At 46.6% G+C, this 10798-nt stretch overlaps 1 protein-coding gene across 1 annotated transcript in view; it reads left to right on the top strand.

Moving 5' to 3' along the window:
* The first annotated feature begins 2147 nt into the window (after positions 1-2147).
* PCCB (propionyl-CoA carboxylase subunit beta) overlaps positions 2148-10798 on the top strand; it is a 99400-nt gene continuing 90749 nt past the window's right edge. The window contains exons 1-4 of the mRNA XM_075338733.1: positions 2148-2351; positions 5158-5277; positions 10161-10229; positions 10334-10390. Coding sequence (XP_075194848.1) covers positions 2163-2351; positions 5158-5277; positions 10161-10229; positions 10334-10390 — 435 coding nt within the window. The 5' untranslated portion in view covers positions 2148-2162. The remainder of the gene's footprint in view (positions 2352-5157; positions 5278-10160; positions 10230-10333; positions 10391-10798) is intronic.

Raw genomic sequence — 10798 nt, 5'->3', positions numbered from 1 at the left:
TTATTGTTGATTCTTCACCATAACATTAACATTTTAATCTTTATGTTTGAAGCCTGAAATGTGGGAAAAGGTTGAAAAATTCAAAGGGACCGAATACTTTTGCAAGGCACTATATATATATATATATATATATATATATATATATATATATATATATATATATATATATATAAAAATTAACAGATCACAAAAATACACTAAGAAAAAAGATATACTGGAATTAAAGTACTAAGCCAAGGTCTCAAGTTCAGAGCAAAAAAAAAAAAAAGGATAAAGTGGAGTAAAGGGTGGAGGTGCAGCAAGTTTCTCATGTCCTTACATATTTTTCACAGCAGTTTGCAGTTTCTTGTTGTAAACGGCAACAGAGTTATTAACCATTTGTATACATAACATTTACTATCTTGTCCTATGTCAGAATAAAAGGATCGGCACTCACATGGCACTTATTCCTTTTTATGTTTTCATTCCTTTTTTCATATTATAATTTGAACATACAATAGTGACACCTTTCGGTGTCATAGAGACCTTTCTCAAGCAATGTGTCACATACACTGGTGACGCATTTCGGTCTCAAACATTAGACCTTTTTCAAACAATGTGTGACATACACTGGTGACGCGTTTCAGTCTCAATCATTAGACATTTCTCAATGTGTGACATACAATGGTGGTGCGTTTCCGTCTCAAATATTAAACCTTTCTCAAATAATATGTGTGACATACAATTGTGACGCGTTTCAGTCTCAGACAGACCTTTCTCAATGTGTCATATACAATGGTGACGCATTTCGGTGTCAAATGTTAGACCTTTCTCAATGTGTCACATACAATGGTGATGCGTTTCCGTCTCAAATATTAGGCCTTTCTCAAATGTGTGACATACAATTGTGACGCGTTTCAGTCTCAAACAGACCTTTCTCAAACAATGTGTCATATAAAATGGTGACACATTTCGGTCTCAAACATTAGATCTTTCTCAATGTGTGACATACAATGGTAATGCGTTTCCGTCTCGAATATTAGACCTTTCTCAAATATGTGTGACATACAATTGTGACGCGTTTCAGTCTCAGACCTTTCACAATGTGTCACATGCAATGGCGACGCGTTTTGGTTTCAAACATTACACTGTTTTCAACGTGTCACATACAATGGTGACACGTTTCGGTCTCAAACATCAGACCTTTCTCAAACAATGTGTTACATACAATGGTGACGTGTTTCGGTCTCAAATATTATACCTTTCTCAATGTGTCACATGCAATTGTGATGCGTTTTGGTCTCAAACATTACATCTTTTTCAAACAATGTGTCACATAGAATGGTGACGCGTTTCGGTGTCAAACAGCAGACCTTTCTCAAACAATGTGTCATGTGTCCTATGTCAGGGCAAGTGAGTTGGGCGGGCTCACGAGCTGAGCCTGCTGCACAGACGGTGAGTGCCAGCTTTAATGCTGTTCAACTACAAAGTATCACAAACCCAGGGGGACCTGTAGGTCCAGGCATTCACAGTGCGCCAATAGGTTGCCATGGCTACCAGGGGTCTGCTGAACACTCCCATCACCGCCATCTTGGTACTCCTGCAAAATCCAGACACCAGTCGAAATGTGAGGACTGCGCATCACAGGAACGCACAACACAAAATTAGTTTTGTTTTTTTTGCAAAATATCTAAATATTTTTTCACCATTCTAAAAATAATTAAATATCCACGTTTGGTATGTCAGTAATTGTACGGACTTAGTAACCCATTTATAATCTATATTATATGTTAAAATGAATGAGGTCATGCGAGAGTACAACAGACTACAGGCAGCAGCATTATGGAGCTTTTCACCGCCCGCGCATGCGCCTCTCCCAAGCTGCAGTACACCCGCGGGCAGGCCTGGTAGAGGTTATATAATATTTTGCACGGTCATGTGACCACCACCCTGCTTTTTTTTTGGACTGGTGTGTTCACTAATGAAGCTCGCGATTGGTCTCCTAGGCGTCACCTGTAGGCACTCGGTTCTGTATTTGGATTCGTCCTCTGTGGTTTAATGCACCTCTGATTGGTCAGCTGTCAAATACTACGCTGTTATTCGTCAACTTTTTCACATTGCTGATTGTGATTGGCTATTGGGACTTAGTAGCGTTTCATTGGCTGGGGAAAGGGGGAGTCATCATGGCGGCCGTCCGCGGTGTTTCCCGGCTCTTGGCTGGGTTCTTGAGTCCTAGTGCCCGGTGGATGAGCCGAGCTCCCGGGCGTCTGTACTCGGTCAGTCACTTGTCAGTGCCGGAGAGGATAGAGAAGAAGCGGAGAGAAGCGCTGCAGGGCGGAGGAGTGCAGAGGATAGAAGCCCAGCACAGACGGGTGAGAAGGGCACGGTGTCACCTAGGGGCGGCCTGTAGGGGGCAGCACTGTGTACAGCTGGGTCCTGAGCACTGCCTGCACAGCCCAGGGGAGATAAGCGGCGCCGCGCGGGCCTGACAGCCGCTGATCCCTCCGGTACCGGACCCGGGGACATGCAGCTCTGAGTGCAGCCCTCAGGGCCCAGACCTTCAGCACATTTGTAGTTTTCAGCCACAGATGTCTATCAGGTCTTTGTTTTTTTCTCTACAAGCTGCAGCTTCTATCACATTTGGGTCCATTCATGTCACTGTGATATATTCCATTGTTATTATTTGGACCGATCAGAAGGGCCGCAAAAAAAGTAAAGGTTTAATTACATAAATACATCTGCAGAGCCAAGTTTTGAGTATATGAGAAGGATTATGAGTTTCTGTTTAAAAAAAAAAAAAAAATCAAAGTGAACACATCCAAAGTGTAAACTGAGTGTTTGGAGCAGAAGCTCAATTATATCCTCCTGATGATTCCAAAAATAAATGCAGGATTTTTTTTAGTTTTAATATAAAGCATGTTCTGGATTGCTACATGAATAGAGGCGCGTGCGGCGCCGGAGGCTCGTGCAGTGCAGGAGTGCGGCGCCGGAGGCTCGTGCAGTGCAGGAGTGCGGCGCCGGAGGCTCGTGCAGTGCAGGAGTGCGGCGCCGGAGGCTCGTGCAGTGCAGGAGTGCGGCGCCGGAGGCTCGTGCAGTGCAGGAGTGCGGCGCCGGAGGCTCGTGCAGTGCAGGAGTGCGGCGCCGGAGGCTCGTGCAGTGCAGGAGTGCGGCGCCGGAGGCTCGTGCAGTGCAGGAGTGCGGCGCCGGAGGCTCGTGCAGTGCAGGAGTGCGGCGCCGGAGGCTCGTGCAGTGCAGGAGTGCGGCGCCAGAGGCGCAGGTTTCCAACCCTTTTGTCTCCATGTAGTGCAGATGCTATGATGAGATTTCACACCCACAGCTCATCTTTGCAGACTTCCCTCTTCTCCACCTTCAGGATCACATCCCCCACACAGTGCCCTTAAAAATAAAAGCATCATTATACTGCCCCATAAATATAAATGTCTCCCATGCTGTGCCCCATAATAATTGCCCCTCACTGTGCTTCCTGGCCAAAATATTCCCCCACACTGCCCCTCTGTATTTTCCCACCACACTACTCCTCTCCGTAATATTCCCCCCTCACACAGCTCCTCGCCATCTATTACCCTCCACACACAGTACCTCTCTGTAATTTCCCCCCACCTACACAGCTACTCTTCATAATCGCCTTTCCACCTACAACTCCTTTTTATAATAGTCCCCCCCCCCACGCAGCTCTCCTGTCCGTGATCCCCGACCCTCCCCACGCAGCTCTCCTGTCCGTGATCCCCGACCCTCCCCACGCAGCTCTCCTGTCCGTGATCCCCGACCCTCCTCACGCAGCTCTCCTGTCCGTGATCCCCGACCCTCCCCACGCAGCTCTCCTGTCCGTGATCCCCGACCCTCCTCACGCAGCTCTCCTGTCCGTGATCCCCGACCCTCCTCACGCAGCTCTCCTGTCCGTGATCCCCGACCCTCCCCACGCAGCTCTCCTGTCCGTGATCCCCGACCCTCCCCACGCAGCTCTCCTGTCCGTGATCCCCGACCCTCCCCACGCAGCTCTCCTGTCCGTGATCCCCGACCCTCCCCACGCAGCTCTCCTGTCCGTGATCCCCGACCCTCCCCACGCAGCTCTCCTGTCCGTGATCCCCGACCCTCCCCACGCAGCTCTCCTGTCCGTGATCCCCGACCCTCCCCACGCAGCTCTTCTCCATGGTATTACCCCCCCCCCTTACCCTGCCCCTCTGCATACTGTGCCTCCTTCACAATCTTCTCCCCCATTGCCCCATAATCTGGCCTCATAGTAACAGCACCCACCCCTCCTCCTCCAATAGGATGTTTAATCTTCGGCTCCTCCTATAGCACTTACTTTTGTAGGTACATCATTGCTTTTGAGCTAGTGACAGCAGCAGTGTAATAACCTCATCATGTTCTTGCATGTTGGGGTGGGGGATGATGAGTGCTGCTCGGCCCCAAACCAAATGCTGAAGTGTTTAACTGTTTTTGCTTCTGAAAGACGTGAATATAGGGAGGTGGGAGCTGGAGCTTCCGGTTCTCTGCGTGCCACAATACAATACTGTAATATTTGCCATCGTTTTCCTGGCCGCAGACTTTGCTTTTTGGGTGTATAAAAATGGCAAAAACTGGGAGCATTAAAGGGGTTGTCCAGGCTTGGCTCACACTCTGTGTGACTGTAGACTTGTGAATCCTCACAACGTGCAGTATACACACTGTCAGGATGTGCCGGGAGCAGGCGGACGCCTGACTGCAAGAATGTGATCTGCATACATGAGGCCGGGTGCTGACTACACCTGTGCGGCCTCACTCAATGTAAGTGAATTGAGTGAAGGCAAAACATTTCTAGTCTGAAGTGTACAAATCATATGACCGGCCGCATCGGACAGTGAGCACTGTGCACAATGTGAGGATTCACCGTTCTGCCATGTCACAGTGCGAGCCAAGCATGTATAACCCATTTAAAGTGTAACCGTTGTGTTTTCTTTTTTTCTCCCACAAATCATTGGTTTACGTCTGATGTTCGCGTGCACTATAGAACTTAATGGAGCTGCTCATTGCTGTGTGTGTGTGTGTGTGTGTGTGTGTGTGTGTGTGTATCATATGGGGGTTCTCACCATCCAGGAGCTACAGGTTCCCCTCTGCCTCCATACTGTCATCGTCACTGAATTGTTTGCACACGTGTAACTTTTCTATCTCTTCTAGGGGAAGTTGACGGCGCGGGAGAGGGTCATTCTGCTGCTGGATCCTGGCAGTTTTGCAGAATATGACATGTTTGTGGAGCACAGATGTGCGGATTTTGGAATGGAGGAGGACAGGAACAAGGTGCAGTGTTCACACCGGAGACTTAACGATTGGCGAACCTTCCAATCCTGAAAATTGATTTTCTATGGTAACCCTCAACTGGTGATGTGGGGCTTCCTATACCCCAGTGTTTAGAAATCCCTAATTTTTACACAAAATGCAAAGATCATGTTTGTTTTTATCATTTTCTTATTGGTGATTGATTACACAGGAGTATACCAAGTTTTTGACACCCACAAGTATCGGAAAATGTAATACATTGATGATTGATACCAGCATTTTCCAATGAATGCAGCTGCACAAACTTTCCCTGGGGTATGGCAAACCCCACCTCACCAGTTGAGGGTTAATGGTGGTAATTGCTACCTATAAAAGAGCTCCAGTCTGCAGAGGGCGCACGAGATCTGGAGCTGCTGACATCCACGATGTAGCAATCGACGTCCAGCTACAAGGTCCCGGATCAGAGTTATTTCCGATCTAGGTTGTTTAACCTTCTAAGGGTACTTTCACACTTCCGTTTTTTTTTTTTTTTTTGGCGCAATCCGCTGTCTTGGGAATCAGCGGAATCCGTTAATGGATTCCGCTGTTTCCCATAGACTTGCATTGATGACGGGTTGTGCCAAAAGTACCTGCGTTGCTTCCGTTGGCCGACGCTCCGTTGCTTCCGCTGAGCAGAAGCAATGCTGAATGTAACGTTATTTGCTTGCGTCAAAATGACGCCGACCAGCGGATTCCGTTGGTTCCGTTAAAATTTATAATGGCTCCCTATGGTAGTGGATTCCGTTGCAAAGTGCTTTACAGCGGAATCCGCTGCTGGATTCCACTAGTTTCTACTGAGCATGCCCAGAATGGAAAAAAACAAAAAACCCAGAGCCGACGCATTCCGTTAGACGGACGCCAAACGGATGCAACGGGTCCGTTATTTCACAGGAATCAGCTAACGGATTCCTGTGAAATAACGGATACGTTGCATCCGTTGACACCACAAAAATAACGGATGCATCAAAACGACGCAGCAACGGACCCAGCGGATTTCGCCCAACGCAAGTGTGAAACTAGCCTTAGATGTTTGCAAGAGCAAAGGAGCCCCCAAACATCTGAAAGCGGGCTTCCCCCTGTTTATTACTACCGGAGATCTTTATGAAGCTGCTTTCTATCACATTAGATTAGATGGTTGATTTCTTCTAAGATCTGCCCCCCATCTGTCCCATGCGATATTCAGTTTAGTCCTGTTTGACTGGTGCTGGACTGCAATACCACAGGCGGCCTGTAGACAGGTGCGGCACTATTTTTGAAAAGGGGCAAAAATGACTATAATTTATCTCCCATAAGTCACCGCCTGTTGTATGTTTATAGCTGTCATCCTTTATTGCACTTGGCAACATTGGAAAGTGGCTAGAAAATGAGCTTGATTCTGATTAAGTGCTTTTTAGGTTAAGGACAGATTTATTAGAGGGATATTGCAGTCACCTATCGATAGTATGGGGGATAACTTGCTGATCGGTGGGGGCCGGCCACTCTGATTCAGAAAACGGGGCTCTGCAGCGTCTAATCAGAATGGAGAAGTGGCGGACACAGACATCTCCGCTCCATGCCTTCTCTTTGGGACTGGCAGAAATAGCGGAGTACAGCCTTCATCTGCCTTTCTCAGTTCCATAGTAGATGAATGTAGCAGAGGTGTGTTACCACTCTCAGATGGGACCCTGGATCGGAGGGGGTCCCGGTGGTCGGACCCCCAGCAATCGGCACGTTGTCACCTCTTATAGAATCCGCAAGAAATTGGAGAAACTCTACAGACAACGCTGTTATAAATGGTGTTATTACATGGCGTCGTTCATCCCATGGCAGCCGATGCAGCCAGCACACACCGAGCAGGGCGGCCATCGCCTGTCACACAATACTCCAGGCTTGGGTAGGAGCGACTGTTGGATAGGACGGTTTTATAAGGCAGTAACCCTTGTGGAGGTTTATAGCGTATTTATGTGATCTGTATCTCCAGTATTGGGATTATATTACAGCCTGACCTAAGTAACAGTAGACATTTCCATTGTAACCTGTGTCCTTTTACCTGCAGTCCTGTCTGCAAGAACGACCATGGCTGATAGCTATCTACAGTGTACAGGGAAAGTGGCATCACAAAATGTCCTTTTAAAATGAGGTTTTACTGCTATTTTTTTCAAATGTTTGATTTTCTTTTTTTTTCTTTACATGTTACAAAAAACCTTAGTAACTTTCACCCTGCCCAATAGCACTAATAATAAACTCTTACTTCCCGTGTGGCACATGAACATTAGCAGCAATACAGACTCCGTCCCTACTAAATTGCATTTAAATGGAATCTGTCACCAGGTTTTTGCTCCGCCATCTGAGAGCAGCGTAATGTAGAGACAGAGATCCTGATTCCAGCAATGTGTCCCTTACTGCGCTGTGTGCTGTCATTTTTTCTGCTGCAGATCTAGCAGTTATACAGAGCTCATGAATATGCTGGACTACCTACAGCACGCCAAGTAGTCCTCTAATGATAAAATCACTGATTAATCAGCAGGAGATTATCAAAACGTCACTAAGCAGCTCAGTAAGTGACACTGCTAGAATCAGGATCTCTGCCCCTACATTATGCTGTTCTCATATTAGGTGGCAAAAACCTAGTGACAGATTCCCTTTTAATAAGCATGCTCTGATCAGGGCAGTGATTGGACAGGGAGGGGGAGGAAGCGAGCTGTAACATTGTCTATTGTGAATGGTAGATCTTGTGTGTTTTTACTGTATACAGAGGTGATTGTAATCCTGTCTGTGATGACAATGAAACGCATGAAAAATCTTCACAGAGCAGCCAGTATGAGTCTAGAATCAGGTTTAGTGGCCAGAATGAAAATGTCTTTCATCAGGAGAGTTACAAAAAAATCTGTTTTCTTAAAGAAAAAAAAATGTATTTAAAGCGTCTGCTACACATTGAATGGAATTGTGCTTCTTGCACTGTTTACATGCAGTCTGGTGCGTATAGCTGATGCCAGTTGTCTGACCCCACAAATCCGATACTGATGACCTATCCCAGGGATAGAGTAAGATCTTCAGACTGAACACCCCTTTAAAGATAAAAATCCAGCTTAGGGTACTTTCACACTTGTGTTGTTTTCCTTCCGTTACAATCCGCCCTTTTGGAAAACAGCGGAATCCGTTAACGGATTCCGCTGTTTCCCATAGACTTTTATGGATGACGGATTGTGCCAAAAGGACCTGCGTTGCTTCCGCTGGGCGACGCTCTGTTGCTTCCGCCCAGCGGGAGGAACGCAGCATGTAACGTTGTTTTGAGCAGCGGAATCCTCAGGATTTCACTGCGCATGCTCTTCTTCTTTTTTTTTTTTCCTTCAAACTTTATTTTGTCTCGCGGTGGCCGAGCGTTCAGCTGAGCGCCCGCCCGCCGGCCAGTGACAGCGTTCAGCTGAGCGCCTGCCCGCCGGCAAGTGACAGCGTTCAGCTGAGCGCCTGCCCGCCGGCAAGTGACAGCGTTCAGCTGAGCGCCTGCCCGCCGGCAAGTGACAGCGTTCAGCTGAGCGCCTGCCCGCCGGCAAGTGACAGCGTTCAGCTGAGCGCCTGCCCGCCGGCAAGTGACAGCGTTCAGCTGAGCGACCGGCCGCCGGCTATTGAGAGCGATCAGCTGATCATTCACAATAGTCTGCTGCCGGTAAAACTGTGAAGAAGAAGAAAAAAAAAAAAAAGCTTTCCGTTGTTTTGTACGATCCGTAGCATCCGTTGTGCCATTATATGCAATGCTACGGAAGCCGTCCAACGCAAGTGTCAAACTAGCCTTAAAATGAAAATAGACGTTTTTTTGTCAACAAATTCCCTTTAATGACCAGTTTCCAGCTTCCATTGTAAAGGAGAGTGGGGTGCAGAGCACAGAAAGCTTCTTGTTTGCTGTTATTTTTGTGTCCTAAGTTCTAGGTCTAATGAAGCAAATTGATCGAAACAAGAAGCTTTTCATCATATGAGAGGGAAAAAACACAATCATTGTACAAAACGCAAAGAGCTGACTGGCCGAACATTGATAATATGGGGTGGAAGCACGACTGCTGCTGCTAATAGCCACTGCTCAGAGTCAAGGATTGGGCATGTTGGATTTGGGCATGTGTGATCATTGTTTATATGGGAGAGAAGTGGAGTCAGTTGTTAGGAGCCGCCTATCCTCCTTACCACACTGTTGTCTCTCCTCCCTCTCTCTCCCCTGGCACGTACACATTTAGCACAGGTTTGTATGCTCACTGGGGGAGAAAGCAGAAAATTGCAGCCATTCATCACTGTAGGATTTTAGTAATTTTGCACTTATGTTGCTCTTTAACAAGAAATTAATTTAAATATTTACTTCATTCTTAGATAATTTGGCCCTAGAATACAAGCAAAAAAAATATAAAATTGTCCATAGCTAGCAACCAATCAGATCACTCCTTTCATATCGTAGCTTGTACTTTATTAATGAAAGGTGAATTTTTACTGGTTGTAACATCCCCATCCCTCTTTTTGGTTTTATTTGTCAGGGCAGTCAAAATAGAGACCCTTCAGTAAGAGGTTTTATTGTCTTAAAGGGGGTTGTCCACCTTCAAGGAAAATTATTTTTTTCTTTTATACATGTATTAGGGACTTAAAACAATTTTTGCAATGGAGTCATTTCTTTTGTACTGTATGGCGTTTACAGGCTCTTTATTTCCCCGCACATTTAACCTTGATGTGGTTATAAATCAACTGAGAGGAGCTCAGAAACACAGATAAGAGATAACGCCCCCCCCCTCCCCAGACTCAGAGCGAGCTCACTGACTGATGCACTGTTAGCTCATTCTGCAGACAGCAATTGACAGTGGGTTGGAGCAATACATGTTTAATCACTGTCTTTCCCCCATTCCTTATAGTATCCTGGAGATAGTGTGGTTACCGGACAGGGCCGCATTAATGGGAGACTGGTCTACGTGTTTAGCCAGGTAATCTACTCCTACTCTGTGTATAGTTGTATACTGGGGTTTTTTTTTTTTTTTTTTGGGGGGGGGTTCCCCTCACATTTTTATTGTTTGTGTCTTTCCCACAGGACTTCACCGTGTTTGGCGGCAGCCTTTCCGGAGCTCATGCTCAAAAGATCTGCAAGGTAATCAACAAAACCCAGATAATGCTCCGGGGGCTCCTCTATAGACTGTGTCAGGCTCCTGTAGATGGGCACATTCTCCAAGAGCTGCCATCCTAGTGCTGAGATCCATAAATCTGCAGATCACGGTATATAACGTAGTTACATGAATGATCCATTGGATTTCGCCATGGATATGTTTATTTCCACATTGTTTTTCCTGGTTCCTTCATATTACACATGGGGACTGACCCTTTATAAGACAATTATATGCTTCATATTATTAGAGGAGCTCCAATCTCCGTACAATAATGAGGCGTGTGTAACTTGCCCGGCCGGCCGGATCCTACAGCCCCCGGGTCACCAGACTGCTGATACCAGTGCCTCTAATCTATTAATATTGTAGATTAGAAGGAATCGGGGACATTTTGT

Source organism: Anomaloglossus baeobatrachus, chromosome 3 (genome assembly GCF_048569485.1).
Source record: "Anomaloglossus baeobatrachus isolate aAnoBae1 chromosome 3, aAnoBae1.hap1, whole genome shotgun sequence".
Taxonomy (NCBI): Eukaryota; Metazoa; Chordata; class Amphibia; order Anura; family Aromobatidae; genus Anomaloglossus; species Anomaloglossus baeobatrachus.
This window is presented reverse-complemented; position numbering and strand designations above follow the sequence as displayed.